The sequence below is a fragment of the Heptranchias perlo genome, chromosome 36 (genome assembly GCF_035084215.1).
Source record: "Heptranchias perlo isolate sHepPer1 chromosome 36, sHepPer1.hap1, whole genome shotgun sequence".
Classification (NCBI taxonomy): domain Eukaryota; kingdom Metazoa; phylum Chordata; class Chondrichthyes; order Hexanchiformes; family Hexanchidae; genus Heptranchias; species Heptranchias perlo.
In genome coordinates, this window is record NC_090360.1 from 24,991,757 (window position 1) to 25,009,394 (window position 17,638).

Below are 17,638 nucleotides of genomic sequence, written 5' to 3' on the forward strand. Positions count from 1 at the left end.
ATCTACCCGACAATGTGGAAAATTGCCCAGGTATGTCCTGTCCACAAAAAGCAGGACAAATCCAATCCAGCCAATTACCGCCCCATCAGTCTACTCTCAATCATCAGCAAAGTGATGGAAGGTGTCGTCGACAGTGCTATCAAGCGGCATTTACTCACCAATAACCTGTTCACCGATGCTCAATTTGGGTTCCGCCAGGACCACTCGGCTCTAGACCTCATTACAGCCTTGGTCCAAACATGGACAAAAAAGCTGAATTCCAGAGGTGAGGTGAGAGTGACTGCCCTTGACATCAAAGCAGCATTTGACCGAGTGTGGCACAAAGGAGCCCTAGTAAAATTGAAGTCAATGGGATTCAGGGGGAAAACTCTCCATACTTAGCAGAAAGGAAGATGGTAGTGGTTGTTGGAGGCCAATCATCTCATCCCCAGGACATTGCTGCAGGAGTTCCTCAGGGCAGTGTCCTAGGTCCAACCATCTTCAGCTGCTTCATCAATGATCTTCCCTCCATCATAAGGTCAGAAATGGGGATGTTCGCTGATGATTGCACAGTGTTCAGTTCCATTCGCAACCCCTCAGATAATGAAGCAGTCCAAGCCCGCATGCAGCAAGAACTGGACAACATCCAGGCTTGGGCTGATAAGTGGCAAGTAACATTTGCGTCAGACAAGTGCCAGGCAATGACCATCTCCAACAAGAGAGAGTCTAACCACCTCCCCTTGACATTCAACGGCATTACCATCGCCGAATCCCCCACCATCAACATCCTGGGGGTCACCATTGACCCGAAACTTAACTGGACCAGCCATATAAATACTGTGGCTACAAGAGCAGGTCAGAGGCTGGGTATTCTGCGGCGAATGACTCACCTTCTGACTCCCAAAAGCCTTTTCACCATCTACAAGGCACAAGTCAGGAGTGCGATGGAATACTCTCCACTTGCCTGGATGAGTGCAGCTCCAACAACACTCAAGAAGCTCAACACCATCCAGGACAAAGCAGCCCGCTTGATTGGCACCCCATCCACCTCCCTAAACATTCACTCCCTTCACCACCAGCGCACTGTGGCTGCAGTGTGTACCATCCACAGGATGCACTGCAGTAACTCGCCAAGGCTTCTTCGACAGCACCTCCCAAACCCGCGACCTCTACCATCTAGAAGGACAAGGGCAGCAGGAACATGGGAACAACACCACCTGCACGTTCCCCTCCAAGTCACACACCATGCCGACTTGGAAATATATCACCGTTCCTTCATTGTCGCTGGGTCAAAATCCTGGAACTCCCTTCCTAGCAGCACTGTGGGAGAACCGTCACCACACGGACTGCAGCGGTTCAAGAAGGCGGCTCACCACCACCTTCTCAAGGGCAATCAGGAATGGGCAATAAATGCTGGCCTCGCCAGCGATGCCCACATCCCATGGATGAATAAAAAAAAGTCGTCGCCAGAGAATCGCCTACAATGTTTCTTTTCGCACTCCCACACTGTTACCTCTGGAGTCGCCCAAAGATCTATCCTTGGCCCCACCCTATCGCCCCTCGATGACACCATCCGAAAACACAATGTTAGATTCCACATGTACGCTGATGACACCCAGCTGTACCTCACCATCACTTCTCTTGACCCCTCCACTATCTCTTACTTGTCACACTGCTTGTCCAACATCCAGTACTGGATGAGCAGAAAATTTCCCCCAACTAAATATTGGGAAGACTGAAGCCATTTTCTTTGGTCCACACTGCAAACAATGTTCCCTAGCCACCGACTCCATCCCTCTCCCTGGCTACTGTCTGAGGCTGAACTAGACCGTTCGCAACCTCCTATTTGACCCTGAAATGAGCTTCCAACCACATATCCCCTCCATCACCAAGACTGTCTATTTCCACCTCCGTAACATCGCCCGTCTCCGTCCCTGCCTCACCTGTTCTGCTGCTGAAACCCTCATCCATACCTTTGTTACCTCTAGACTCGACTATTCTAATGCTCTCCTGGCCTCCCATCTTCCACCCTGCAAAACTTGAGCTCATCCATAATTCTGCTGCCCGTATCCTAACTTGCACTAAGTCCTGTTCAGCCATCACCCTCCGTGCTCGCTGACCTACTTGGTTCCCGGTCCGGGAACGTCTCGATTTTAAAATTCTCATCCTTGTTTTCAAATCCCTCCATGGCCTTGTCCCTCCCTATCTCTGTAGCCTCCTCCAGCCTGAGAACCCTCCGAGATCTCTGCGCTCCTCCAATTCTTACCTCTTGCGCATCCCCGATTTTAATCGCTGCACCATTGGTGGCCGTTCCTTCAGCTGGAATTCCCTCCCTAAACTTGTCTGCTTCTCTACCCCTCTCTCCTCCTTTACGACGCTCCTTAAAACCTCCCTCTTTGACCAAGCTTTTGGTCACCTGTCCTAATGTCTCCTTATGTGGCTCGGAGTCAAATTTTGTTTGATAATCACTCCTGTGAAACGCCTTGGGATGTTTTACTCCATTAAAGGAGCTATAAAAATACAAGTTGTTGTTGTTCTCCTCCTCTACTGGAATGAAGGCTGGTGCAAGGTAGTCATTCAAAGCATCTAAGCGGAGAGCTCAGAGGACGATCTGGTGGGGAAGATTACACCTCCTTTACAGAACCCGTCAGATATTCCCTTACCTTCATTTAAATGGAAGTAAAGTCAGGGGTACAAATGTCCTCACCCAGATTTTCCTCTGGGGAAACCTAACCCCAGACTTGTATAGTGAATGAGCGATTACTCACTGTCTTTGTCTATTAATGCTAAAACTATGTATTTTTGGATTTTCAGATTGTCACAGCAATGGGTTTGACCTGGCATCCAGAACACTTTGTCTGCGCTCACTGTAATGAAGAAATCGGATTGAAGGGGTTTTGCGAACGGGATGGTCGGGCGTATTGCCATAAGGATTACCATAACCTTTTCTCCCCACGCTGTGCCTACTGCAGAGGCCCTATTCTGGATGTAAGTCTGCTGAAACTAAATTGGAACTGACATCTCAGTGTGTATTGATTATATCTAACAATGTGAGTCACTTAATGATTTCAAAACATTCCTTTGCAAAGCTGGAAGCCTGGTAAAATAGTACAATGCACATCATATTTAGCATACATTTCAATAGTAGAAGAACGAACTTGTGGGTGAAATTGGACATGGGCAGAGACGCATTCTTTGTCTGTTATATGCCTCACTCAATATTTAGTTCCATTGACTTCAATAAAACTCAATATCAGGCGTGTTATATAATGGTCGGAAAATGCGATTCCACCTGTTTTGCCTCCCCCTGAAGTCCAATTCCAACCCGTTGTATTTATATAGCGCCGTTCATGACTTCAGGTAATACCAAAGTAATTTACAGCCAATGAATTACTCATGAAGTATAGTTAGTCTTTTATAGGAACTATACTATAGCTTTCATAGACTAAAGCTTTCTAGTTCCCCAACCACCTGAATCTTTCAGGTCTATTTTCTCGATATTCTGCTACTGTCCTCTGTGGTCTTCTGATGTTTTTTATTCGTATAGATTCTAAGCAGCACATATGGGATGTGCATTTTGTGCAGTTAAAACTCATCTGACAGTCTCCCACTATTAATGATTATTTGCCTGAATCTCAGAATGGTGGAATTTCTTAAGTCCTTCATTATGTTCTGCCTCCCGCCATCTTCTGTGATCTAAACTGGAAAATGAATTTGCCGCGTTCTTATCCATTCATTTCTAATTGAACTTACTGCTGTAAATTATTTAATGATTCAGCTGTGACCTACATTAGGAGTTTAGTGCATGATGTTCATGGTTTCTGTGATTTGAGCCATTGTGTATTAGTAACCTATTGGTAGATTGACCTTATCAGTGAGTGAAAGTCGGCTTTCATAGAATCACCGAACAGATAATGGGAGTGGAATCAGACATGGGCAGTGACGCAAAACAAGCGGAACCGAATTCACCGACTGTTATACCACACGCCCGTAGATCGCCGATCATTATACCACACGCCCGGAGTTCACCGACCAATGTACCATCTGCCTGGAGTTCACCGACCGTTACACCACACGTCCGGAGTTCACCGACTGTTATACCCCACGCCCGTAGATCACCGACCGTTACACCACACGCCCGTAGATCACCGACCATTACACCACACGCCCGGAGTTCACCGACCGTTATACCACACGCCCGGAGTTCACCGACCGTTATACCACACGCCCGGAGTTCACCGACCGTTATACCACACGCCCGGAGTTCACCGACTGTTATATCAATGCCCGTAGATCACCGACCGTTATACCACACATCCGGAGTTCACCGACCGTTATACCACACGCCCTGAGTTCACCGACCGTTATACCACATGCCCGGAGTTCACCGACTGTTATACCCCACGCCCGTAGATCACCGACCGTTATATCAATGCCCGTAGATCACCGACCGTTAGACCACACGCCCGGAGTTCACCGACCGTTATATCAATGCCCGTAGATCACCGACCGTTACACCCCACGCCCGGAGTTCACCGACCGTTATACCCCACGCCCGGAGTTCACCGACCGTTATACCCCACGCCGGGAGTTCACCGACCGTTATACCCCACGCCCGTAGATCACCGACCGTTATACCCCACGCCCGGAGTTCACCGACCGTTATACCCCACGCCCGGAGTTCACCGACCGTTATACCACACGCCCGGAGTTCACCGACTGTTATACCACACGCGCGGAGTTCACCGACCGTTATACCACACGCCCGTAGATCACCGACCGTTATACCACACGCCCGGAGTTCACCGACTGTTATACCACACGTCCGGAGTTCACCGACCGTTAGACCACACATCCGGAGTTCACTGACCGTTATACCACACGCCGGGAGTTCACCGACCGTTATACCACACGCCGGGAGTTCACCGACCGTTACACCACACGCCCGGAGTTCACCGACCGTTATACCACACGCCCGGAGTTCACCGACCGTTATACCACACGCCGGGAGTTCACCGACCGTTATACCACACGTCCAGAGTTCACCGACCGTTATACCACACGTCCGGAGTTCACTGACCGTTATACCACACGTCCGGAGTTCACTGACCGTTATACCACACGTCCGGAGTTCACCGACCGTTATACCACACGCCGGGAGTTCACTGACCGTTATACCACACGCCCGGAGTTCACCGACCGTTATACCACACGTCCAGAGTTCACTTCTGTTGAAGTCAAGTAACTGTAACAGGCCAACGATGCGATACCCAGGCTTTGCGTTACTGCCCAACACAAATTTCTCCCCCAGTTAGTTTTGCACATCTAATCGAGTGGGTTCAATGGAAGAGAACAGGGAGCAAGTTGGCATTATTCTGAAACTTCAGCTTGAAACATTATCACCAGGGGACTGCAAAACTGGCAGTGTTGCGTTGGCTGCCTGTTACAGGCACCGCCAGATATTCAGGTCCATGGACGATAATGGCGATGAATATTGAGCTGGGCATAAAACGGGCGGCCGATGCGTTTCCGTCCGAGGTGAATGTCTACCCCAGTGAGCAGGAAATAGTTACAGGTGAGCAGTGAATGGCCGATGACCACTATTTCTGAAAATGCCAAAGGATCAAGGATTGTTTTCACTTCATTTGATTTTGCCTATTTACAGAAAATCCTCACGGCCTTGGATAAAACCTGGCACCCAGAACATTTTTTCTGCGCACACTGCGGCGATGTATTTGGGAATGAAGGTAAGTTTACCAGAGCTCCTAAGGAGTTACCATTCAATTTGTTGGAAGTGGTCCATTAATTTTTGAGTTCAGTCAGAACGGTTTTATGAATCCTAATTTCAGTCAGTGAGGTTTTATGAACTTTGGTATAACTCTGCTCTTTCTCTCTGCCTATTTACTTACACCTGTGCCTGTAAGAAGGCTGTAATTTATTATATGAGTTAAATACAATTGGAGTCATTGGAACTTTGGAGCAATGGTGTAAAACGAGCGATATCGAATTAGCCGTTTGATTTTCCTTTCCAATGTAAGTCAAAATCAATTTGATATCGCCCATTTTGCACCATTGTTGCCATTGGTTTGAAAGAACCCTGATCAAATTATAATTCAGAGCAATCTCCTTGTGGATTCATATGAAAGGCTTTCGGACATGCTGGTTCAATTTTAGCCTAACCCGCCCATCTGGAAACTGACCAGATCAGGTGCAATGCTGGTTTTACACTCTACCCGATATAAATCTCCACTGAAGTCAATGGATATTGGGCAATTCTCTGATGGGAAATTGTATCGGTAACAAGCCCTTGTTGTACGTCTACTTGGTTATTTGCCTCAGATTGATTTCACACTAACTTCACACTGTGCCATGCAATTCCGAAAAGCTGGCCCACCTCATGTTTAGATCTTCCAACAAGACACAAATCATCTTAATTTGTCGTTCTAAATAAAAAAACCTAAAGAAATACCTTGTGCTCATCAAAATTAAGTCATGGGATACTAAAGCCGATGTCTGCCTGAAATTCCATTCCCCCGCTATTTCAGCGAAAGTCTTAACCAAACTATAATAAATTAAAAATCTTAGATCTGGCCCCACTTCCTGATTCCTTGTTGTCATGTTTTAAAACACTTTTGGTGTTAATTTTTCCCATCATAAATTCCTATGTCCACATTTATAATGGGAACTACTTTGTGACGTGCATACCAAGGCTCGATATCTCCTCCCTCCCCCTGCCCACCAAGCTTCATTTGAAGACCATACTTGGCCTTGACTCCAGGTCTGCAAGGCCCAAGGGAATCGATTCAGTTATTTTAAAAGGCCACGGCTTATGCCAGATATTGGAGAGAAGTGTTTAGTATGAACATCTACCTTAGTATACTATGGCTTTAAATTACAACGAATGCTTGAAATAATTTCCTGAATTGAACGCCATTTGGGGAAATGTCTTTTCACTACACATTGGGGATAATTTTAGCTTTGAGCGATGTTGTAAAATGGGCGGTGTTGAGTTAACCACACATTATACACCACACCCGACCTTCCTTCCCATTGAATCATGGCCGGATATTTCGATATCATTTTAGACCACCGTCCAAACTTAAAATTAACCCCATAATACCAAATGTCAGTCAACAAGGCAATAAAGGTACAATAATCTCAAACTGAGAATGGGGCGTGCCTGTTGGCTAAGTGTCCACTATGTAGATCTCAGGTACGTACAATGACTAAATGTCAAGCGAATACAAGACTTTGAGTTATGGGCAGCAGCTGTGATATAAAAGAGATTCATTCAAAACACTTCCTCTACTTTTTGTACTTTTCACCTGTTCCGTTTATCTTACAATCATTATGGAAAAACATAAAATCTGGGAAGGAGTGTTGCAATTAGGGTGAAATTTGAAATGGGGCAGTGATGCAAAAAAGGTGGAATTGCATTGGCCGCCCGTTATAGGACACACCTGATATTCACTTCTATTGAAGTCGAAGGAATGAAACCTCAGACAGAGCATATAGCAGGTGACCAAGGCCACACCGCCTGTTTTGCATCTCCACCCTTGTCGTATTTCATCCCCACTATCTTGCTTGTTCTTTGTGCTGTTTCAGATCACGACTGATTCATTTCCCCATATGTGCACTTCTTGTTTTTTCCTTCTTCTTTTGTATCCTCAGGTTATCATGAGAAACATGGGAAACCATATTGCCGCAAAGACTATTTCAACATGTTCGCTCCCAAGTGTGGCAGCTGTGATCGGCCGGTTTTGGACAACTATCTGTCCGCACTCAACAGCGTCTGGCACCCGGAATGCTTTGTTTGCAAAGTAAGTGCCAGTGGTTGGAGAGGACACTTTAGATATCCCTCTGCATTTGTAAAAGAGGAGAAAGGACTTGCATTTATATAGCGCCTTTCACGGCCTCAGGACATCCCAAAGTGCTTTACAGCCAATGGAGGACCTTTCACATGTAGTCACTGCTGTAATATAATGAAACGTGGCAGCCAACTTTCGCACAGCAATATCCCACAGTGTTTGTTTTAGTGATGAGGGATAAATATTGGCCAGGACTGGTGAACTCCCCTGCTCTTCGAAATAGTCATGATGTGGAGATGCCGGTGATGGACTGGGGTTGACAAATGTAAGGAATCTTACAACACCAGGTTATAGTCCAACTGTTTTATTTGAAAATCACAAGCTTTCGGAGGCTTTCTCCTTCGTCAGAAGAAGGAGAAAGCCTCCGAAAGCTTGTGATTTTCAAATAAAACAGTTGGACTATAACTTTGAAATAGTGTCATGGGATCTTTTACATCCACCTGACAGGGCAGACACCTCATCTGAAAGACGGCACCTCCGACAGTGCAGCGCTCCCTCAGTACTGCACTGCAAGTGTGAACAGCGAGGGCCATATGCAATGGTTTTTAAATTACAGATTATGGCGGTGAAATTGGACGAGTGGTAGCTCTAAGTAGGCGGAATCGCTTTGGCTGACCGTTATAGTACACGCTCGATATTCAGTAATACTGAAGTCAGTGGAGAAGAATATTGAGCGGACGTATAACAGGCGACCGAAACAATCCCGCCTGTTTTGCGTCCCCACCATTATCTAATTTCAACCTTTTGCCTGTGGGCTAAGCACTTGGGAGTCACGGTTATGCTTTCTGTCACAATCCTTCGTAGCCTAGAAATTACTGTTGGTGATGTTAGTGTACGGACGCAGGATTCTCCAGAGACAGATTTTCCTTTTCAGCGTCACATTGTACGAGATTGTTGGGGTCAAAGTGGTGGTAGCAAATTGGAGTACAAGCTACTCACAATACAATGCATTCACCTTAATTTGCTCAAAGACATGAGCAGCTTGTGTGGAAGAAGAAATTCTACTCCAGGGACTCACACTTGTATTGAAATGCTGGGCGTAAATACTTTACAGGATTGCATTATCTGACTTCTCTGTTTAGACACCAAGGCTCCAAGATGTTAGTTGTGATTCTAGCTACCGAAATTTAGAAAAGGTGTTTAAAATGATAGAGGTTCAATAGGGTAGATGTAGAGAAACCATTCCCATTGGTGGGAGAATCCAGAACAAGGAACTTCGGGGTGAAACTGAACATGGCCGGGGACGTCGAAACGGTGGAATTGCATTTTCTGACCATCATACGTCGCAGCTGATATTCAGGTCTATTGAAGTCAATGCAACTGACTATCCGGTTTAGCATAAAAAACCTGGTTTAGCATAAAACAGGTGATCGATGTGATACTGCCTGTTTTGCATCCCCGCCCACGTTCAATTTTACCCCAACGATCTTAAAACTAGAGCCAGGGCATTCCGTAGTGAAATCAGGAAGCACTGTTTCACACAAAGGATATTAGAAATCTGGACCTCTCTCTCCCACAAAAGGCCATGGAAGCTGGGGGTCAATTGAAATGTTCAAGACTGAGATCAATAGATTTTTTTGGGGTAAGGGCATCAAAGGATTTGGAAAACAAGCACGTAAATGGGGTTGAGGTGCAGATCAGCTAAATGGATGGGGGAGCAGGTCGAGGGACTGAATAACCTACTCCTGTTCCATGTAACAGGCCCGAGGGTCTGAATGGCTTACAAAACTAAAGGAAAGAGCATACAAAAGTGTGAAGAATACTGTCAATCCAGGGGACTGGGAGAGATATAAAGATAGTAAGAGTTGCAAAAAGGGAATATGAAAAGAAACTTGTGAGGGAAATGAAGATTAACACAAAAAGTTTTTATTATATTAGAAGTAAAAGGGCAGTCAAGGGCAATGAGGGCCCTTTAAAAACAGATACGGGTGATATTGCTAATAAAAATAAGGAAATGGCAGACTTGTTGAATAATTGCTGTGTGACAATCTTCACAGTAGAGGAAGAGGATAATATACCTGACATTCTAGGGAAACTAATAATGAACCAAGGACTGGAACTCACTAAAATTAATGTAAGCAAGAAAATAATATTACAAAAAATAACGGCACTAAAGACTGACAAATCCCCAAGACCTGATGGTTTCCACCCCTGATGGTTTTAAAGGAAGTAAATGAGGAAATTGCAGATGCTTTAGCCATAATCTTCCAAAGTTCTCTCGATTCAGGAATTGTCCCTTTAGATTGGAAAATTCCAAATATACCTGCACTATTTAAGAAAGGTGAGAGAGAGAAACCAGGAAATTAAAGACCTGTTAGTCTAACATCTGTTGTGGGGAATAATTGGAATCTATAATTAAGGACAGACTGTCTGAGCACTTAGAGAAATTTGAGCTGATTAGAGAGAGCCAACATGGATTTGTAAAGGGTAGGTCATGTCTGACGAACCTAATTGAATTTTTTGAGGAAGTAACTAAAGTAGTAGACAGGGGAATGTCTATGGATATAGTTTATATGGACTTCCAGAAGACATTTGATAAAATTCCACATAAGAGACTGTTAGTTAAAATTAAAGCTCATGGAATTGAAGGCAAATTATTGACCTGGTTAGGAAATGGGTTAGGCGGTAGAAAATAGAGAGTATAATGTGTATGTTCTCGAATAGGAAGGATCTGTGCTGGGGCCTTAACTATTCACTATATTTATTAATGACTTATATTGCACAATAGAGAGTCATATATCCAAGTTGGCCGATGTTTTAAAGATTGGTGGCATAGTAAGTAGTGTTGATGGGAGCATAAAATTACTAAGAGACATTGGTAGATTAAGTGAGTGGCGGAACTGTGGCAAATGGATTTCAATGCAGGTAAGTGTGAGGTCATCCACTTTGGACCAAAAAAGAATTGATCAGAGGATTTTTTAAATGGTGAAAAGTTAGGAACAGTGGAGGTCCAAAGAGATTTGGGGGTCCATGTACACAGATCACTAAAATGTAGTAGTCAGCTACAAAAAATAATCAAAAAGGCTAATGGAATGTTAGCCTTTATATCTCGAGGGCTAGATTTATATAAAGGGGAGGAAGTTTTGCTACAGCTATACAAATCCATGATGAGACCACATCTGGATATAGTTCTGGACGCCGCACCATAGAATCGTAGAAGGTTATAGCACAGAAGGAGGCCACTCGGCCCATCGAGTCTGGGCCAGCTCTATGCATGAGCAATCCAGCTAGTCCCACTCCCCCGCCCTATCCCTGTAGCCCTGCACATTTTTTCATTTCAAGTACTTTTGAAGGCCATGATTGAATCTGCCTCCACCACTCCCTTGGGCAGTGCATTCCAGATCATAACCACTCGCTGTGTAAAAAAGTTTTTCCTCATATCACCTTTGGTTCTTTTGCCAATCACCTTAAATCTGTGCCCTCTGGTTCTTGACTCTTTCGCCAATGGGAACAGTTTCTCTCTAACCACTCTATATAGACCCTTCATGATTTTGAACACCTCTGTCAAATTCCCTCTCAACCTTCTCGGTTCCAAGGAGAACAATCCCAGCCTCTCCAGTCTATCCATGTAACTTAAGTCCCACATCCCTGGAATCATTCTAGTAAATCTCTTCTGCACCCTTTCGAAGGCCTTCACATCCTTCCTAAAGTGCGGCGCCCAGAACTGGACACAATACTCCAGTTGCGGCTGAATCAATGTTTTATAAAGGTTCATCATGACTTCCTTGTTTCTGTACTCTATGCCTCTATTTATAAAGCCCAGGACCCTGTATGCTTTTTTAATGGCTTTCTCAATCTGCCCTGCCACCTTCAATGATTTGTGTACATATACCCCCAGATCTCTCTGTTCCTCTATCCCTTTTAGAATTGTGCACTCTAGTTTATATTGCCTCTCCTAATTTTTCCTACCGAAATGCATCACCTCACATTTTTCCACGTTAAATTTCATCTGCCACGTGTCTGCCCATGCCACCAGCCTGTCTCTATCCTCTTGAAGTCTATCGTTATCCTCCTCACTGTTTACTACCCTTCCAAGTTTTGTGTCATCTGCAAATTTTGAAATTGTGCCCTGTGCTCCCAAGTCCAAGTCATTAATATATATCAAGAAAAGCAGTGGTCCTAGTACCGACCCCTGGGGAACACCACTGCACACCTCCCTCCGGTCCGAAAAACAACCGCTCACCACTACTCTCTGTTTCCTGTCATTTAGTGAATTCTGCATCCATGTTGCTATTGTCCCCATTATTCCATGGGCCTCAATCTTAATAGCAAGCCTACCATCTGGCACTTTATCAAACTCTTTTTGAAAATTCGTATACACTGCATCAACTGCATTGCCCTCATCGACCCTCTCTGTTACCTGATCAAAAAACTCTATCAAGCTGGTGGAACATGATTTGCCTTTAACAAATCCGTGCTGGCTTTCCCTAATCAATCCACACTCGTCCAAGTGACTGTTAATTCTGTCCCAGATTATTGTTTCCAAAAGTTTCCCCACCACTGACGTTAAACTGACTGGCCTATAGTTGCTGGGTTTATCTTTACACCCTTTTTTGCAATTCTCCAATCCTCTGGCACCACCCCCGTATCTAAGGAGGATTGGAAGATTATGGCCAGTACCTCCGCAATTTCCCCCCTTACTTCCCTCAGCATCTTAGGATGCATCCCATCTGGACCGGGTGACTTATCTACTTTAAGTACAGCTAGCCTTTCTAGTACCTCTTCTTTATCAATTTTTAGCCCATCCACTACCTTAACTATATCTTCCTTTACCGAGGCTCTGGCAGCATCGTCTTCCTTGGTAAAGACCGATGCAAAGTACTCATTTAATACCTCAGCCATGCCCACTGCCTCCATGAGCAGATCTCCTGTATGGTCCCTAATCAGCCCCACCCCTCCTCTTACTACCCGTTTACTGTTAACATGTCTGTAGAAGACTTTTGGATTCCCTTTTATGTTGGTCGCCAGTCTATTCTCATACTCTCTCTTTGCCCCTCTTATTTCCTTTTTCATTTCCCCTCTGAACTTTCTATATTCTGCCTGGTTCTCACTTGTGTTATCGACCCGACATCTGTCATACGCCCCTTTTTTCTGCTTCATCTTACTCACTATCTCCTTTGTCATCCAGGGAGCTCTGGCTTTAGTTGCCCTACCTTTCTCCCTCATTGGAATGTACCTCGACTGTACCCAAATCATCTCCTCTTTAAAGGTCGCCCACTGTTCAATTACAGTTTTGCCTGCCAAACTATGATTCCAATTTACCCGGGCCAGGTCTTTCCTCATCCCTTTGAAATTGGCCCTCCTCCAATTGAGTATTTTTACTTTAGAGTGGACAGGAAAGGATATTTAGGCTTGGAAGGAGTGCAGCGCAGATTCACCAGAATGTTATCAGCTCTACACGAGGAAAGATTAGATAAACTAGGCTTGTATTCCCTGGAATATAGAAGGTTAAGGGTAATTTGATTGAGGATTTTAGGATTTTGAAAGGAATTGATAAGGTAGATAGAGAGAAACTTTTCCCGCTGGTGGGGGAGTCTAGGACAAGGGAATATAACCTTAAAATCAGAACCAGGCCATTCAGGGGAGAAGTTAGGAAACATTTCTTCGTACTATGGGTGGTAGAAGTGTACACCTCTCTCCCGTAAAAAGCAGTAGATACCAGCTCAATTAATAATTTTAAAATCTGAGATAGATAAATTTTTGCTAGCCAAGGGTTTTAAGGGATTATGGAGCCAAGGTGGGTGGATGGAGTTAGATACAGATCAAATGGCGGAATGGGCTCGAGAGGCTGAATGGCCTACTCCTGTTCCTATGTTACTATGTTCCTAATCCTGTTCCTCTATAAAAGGCTCGAGTGGTTGAATGGCCTTCTCCTGTTCCAAATTAAGAGGCTCAAAGAACAGAATGGCCTCCTGTTGCTCCTATGTAACACAGAAGTTGGTAATGCCTCTCGTTTCCATCTGTCACGTAGGACTGTTTCACCTCATTTGAGAGTGCCAGTTTCTTTGAGGTTGACGGAATGCCCTACTGTGAGCTGCACTACCACCAACGCCAGGGGACCTTGTGCACCGGATGCCAGAAGCCCATCATCGGGCGCTGTATCGCTGCCATGGGAAGGAGATTCCACCCGGAGCACTTCGTCTGCGCCTTTTGCCTTAAACAGCTCAGCAAAGGCGTCTTCAAGGAACACAATGACAAGCCTTACTGCAACGCATGCTTTAATAAACTGTTCTTTTAACAATAGACAAGAGCTCAATGAATTGTCTTTACTCTTGTGTCTCATTGCAAACGGAGATTCGCTCGCCAGCCTGTCCAAAGGATAGAAAGTTAATTATCCAGAAATGTATGTCACTGCAACCTTTTCATGAAAATCATAAGAACATAAGAAATAGGAGCAGGAGTAGGCCATACGGCCCCTCGAGCCTGCTCCGCCATTCAATAAGATCATTGCTGATCTTTGACCTCAACTCCACTTTCCAGCCTATCCCCATATCCTTTGATTCTCCTGGAATCCAAAAATCTATCCATCTCAGCCTTGAATATACACAGCGACTGAGCATTCACAACCCCCTCGGGTAGAGAATTCCAAAGATTCACAACCCTCTGAGGGAAGAAATTCCTCCTCATCTCAGTCTTGGCTGACCCCTTATCCTGAGACTATGCCCCCTAGTTCTAGACTCTCCAGTCAAGAGAAAACAACCTCTCAGCATCTACCCTGTCAAGCACCCTCAGAATCTTATCTTTCAATGAGATCACCTCTCATTCTTCTAAACTCCAGAGAGTATAGGCTCATTCTACTCAATCTCTCCTTATACGACAACCCTCTCATCCCAGGAATTAATCTAGTGAACCTTTGTTGCACCGCCTCTAAGGCAAGTATATCCTTCCTTAGATAAGGAGACCAAAACTGTACACAGTACTCCAGGTGAGGTCTCACCAAAGCCCTGTATAATTATAGCAAGACTTCCTTACTCTTGTACTGCAGCCCTTTTGCAATAAAGGCCAACATGCCATTTGTCTTCCTAACTGCTTGCTGTATCTGGATGCAAACTTTCTGTGTTTCTTGTACGAGGTCACCCAAATCTCACTGAACACCAACATTTAATAGTTTCTCACCATTTAAAAAATATTCTGTTTTTCTATTCTTTCTACCAAAGTGAATGACTTCATATTTCCCCACATTATACTCCATCTGCCATCTTCTTGCCCACTCACTTAGTCTGTATATCTTTTTGTAGGCTCTTTGTGTCCTCCTCACAGCTTACTTTCCCACCTAGCTTTGTATTGTCAGCAAACTTGGATACATTACACTCGGTCCCTTCATCTAAGCTTGTAAATAGCTGAGGCCCAAGCACTGATCCTTGCAGCACCCGACTAGTTACAGTCTGCCAACTGAAAATGACTCGTTTATCCCTACTCTCTGTTTTCTGTCTATTAACCAATCCTCTATCCGTGCTAATATATTACCCCCAACTCTGAGCCAACAATTAACCACACTTAGTTATAATTGGCTACTTTTAACTTGGCAGCTCGTTTTATGCAATTACATTTTTCCCTCTCCATGGCCGGGTCCTGCAGATATTGGAAAGGATGTTGAGTGCTTGTGGGGGGAGTTTTAACCTAACTCGCCCGTTGAGAAACTGATGAGATTGGGTGCAATTCTAGTTTTACAGCCTCTAACAAATACAATTTCTAGGCCAAATCATAGTCATGTATCCCATCTTGCAAAGCTTTAGGTGCTTGGCTAAAAAGTAAAGCCTTGTGTCTGTGAGAATAGTAAACAATTTTACAACACCAAGTTATAGTCCAGCAATTTTATTTTAAATTCACAAGCTTTCGGAGGCTTCCTCCTTCCTCAGGTGAACGTCATTTCCAACAATGTTCACCTGAGGAAGGAGGAAGCCTCCGAAAGCTTGTGAATTTAAAATAAAATTGCTGGACTATAACTTGGTGTTGTAAAATTGTTTACAATTGTCAACCCCAGTCCATCACCGGCATCTCCACATCTGTGAGAATACAAATCCGCATTCCGCAGGAAATGATATGCCCGACCTCAGGCCATCAGGCAAAGTGATTGGGAACATTGCAGAGACAATAGAGGGTGTGAAACATTTGCCTGAGGAAGGAGAAAATCTCCGAAAGCTTGTGAATTTAAAATAAAATTGCTGGACTATAACTTGGTGTTGTAAAATTGTTTACAATTGTCAACCCCAGTCCATCACCGGCATCTCCACATTGTGAAACAGACACAGTGAAGCCCAATTGTCAGAAACAGATAACAAAACGTCCCAAGGCATAATCAAAGACTCAGGCCATGGACACAGACTAATCCTGTTATGTTAATTGCAGGAGCGTTGTTCATTTAATTAGGTAACCTTCGTGATTGGCATACACAGGATGAGACATCTTCAATGCCTGTATCTGAACAATCCAAATAGAAGGAAAAGGCATGTTCCTCCCCCATATAATGGACAGAATGGACAACAGTTAATCCCTTAGAATGGATGTTTCATGTCTGGAACATTGGGCACCCTGGGGAGGAGATGTCGGGACAGACGACAACATGGCACTGATGTCATTAAGCTACCAGAAGCAAATATGCTTTAGAATTATACATAAACTGGGACACTGTCCCACTAAAGTTAGTAGCAGCTTCCTGGGACGGCGGAGGTCCACATGTACCTGAGCAGCTTGAAACTTCCTAGGGGCGGGTTGTACCATCCTTGTTTTTTTGATATAACTGTATTAGAATGTTGTGATTCAAATACTTCTTGTTTGGTCTAACTGCATTAGAACGTTGTTCTTGTGTCCATAATAAAGCTTACATGTTCGGTCACACTCGGGCCCGAATCATTGTGGAAGTTATTAAGAAGGATTAACAACACTTGATAGCATTAATAATGACATATTTCCAACATTTCTGGCGTCGCTGGGTGGGCACGAGTTTTAAGTGATTGTAATACGTGAGATTTATTATAAGACGACTCCGAGGTAAATTAGACGAATGGGAGGAGTGTACGGTTGTAGCCGATTCCTCTGGAGGAGTGTACAGTTGGAACCGAAAAGAGGTGACCGATTCCTTAGTAGAAATATGGATATATATCTCTCTTTACAGAAACCATGCCAAAGATGCAAAATGGTTTGATGTCAACACTTCAGAAATATGTCGATGGTAAATTAGGGTTATGTAGAAGCCTGGTAAAAGATATTGATAGTATTGAAGACTTGGAGGTCCTGGTACGGATCCTCACTAAGGAAAGGAATCTTAAGAAAGGTAATTGGAAAGCTGTCTTCTTACTGTGGCAAACTCTACAGAGAAGCAAGTTCAAGACAGAATCAAGTAAACGTGAAGTAGAAGGGGAAAAAAGTCAAAAGTTACGAGTCGACAAAACCTTGTGTTGCGAAACTCTCATGGCGCCAGGAGCCTGGTTGCAGACAGATAGTAGATATAAGACACGACAAATGGGAGAATACCAGGCACCCCTAGAGGAAAAAATGGAGCTACAGAGAAACTCGAGGTTAAAGTGGAGGAATTAGTGTCCGTGCTGCGAGGGTGCTTAATCAGAGTCAAAAAGATCAGCGTAAGGCCGACAAACAGGGTAATCATGAACCATGTCAAAAAGAGATTAGTGAATTAAAAGAGCAATTGAAACAATTGTTACTGTAATGTTTGCAGTAACCAAAAGGCAAATTAGTCCAAATAATAGTGGGAGTGGGTCCCCCTGGGAGCAGATACGCTATAAGGATTTGGCTGAGGCAGCCTATGAGTATGAGAACAGGCAGGGGAAAGA

At 44.4% G+C, this 17,638-nt stretch overlaps 1 protein-coding gene across 1 annotated transcript in view; it reads left to right on the forward strand.

The window, feature by feature from the left end:
- The window catches only part of LOC137304215 (leupaxin-like), a 63,028-nt gene extending 48,933 nt beyond the window's left edge, over nucleotides 1-14,095 (forward strand). The window contains exons 6-9 of the mRNA XM_067972783.1: nucleotides 2,794-2,967; nucleotides 5,645-5,726; nucleotides 7,651-7,799; nucleotides 13,819-14,095. Of these exons, the coding sequence (XP_067828884.1) occupies nucleotides 2,794-2,967; nucleotides 5,645-5,726; nucleotides 7,651-7,799; nucleotides 13,819-14,085 (672 nt within the window). The 3' untranslated portion in view covers nucleotides 14,086-14,095. The remainder of the gene's footprint in view (nucleotides 1-2,793; nucleotides 2,968-5,644; nucleotides 5,727-7,650; nucleotides 7,800-13,818) is intronic.
- The last annotated feature ends 3,543 nt before the right edge of the window (nucleotides 14,096-17,638 follow it).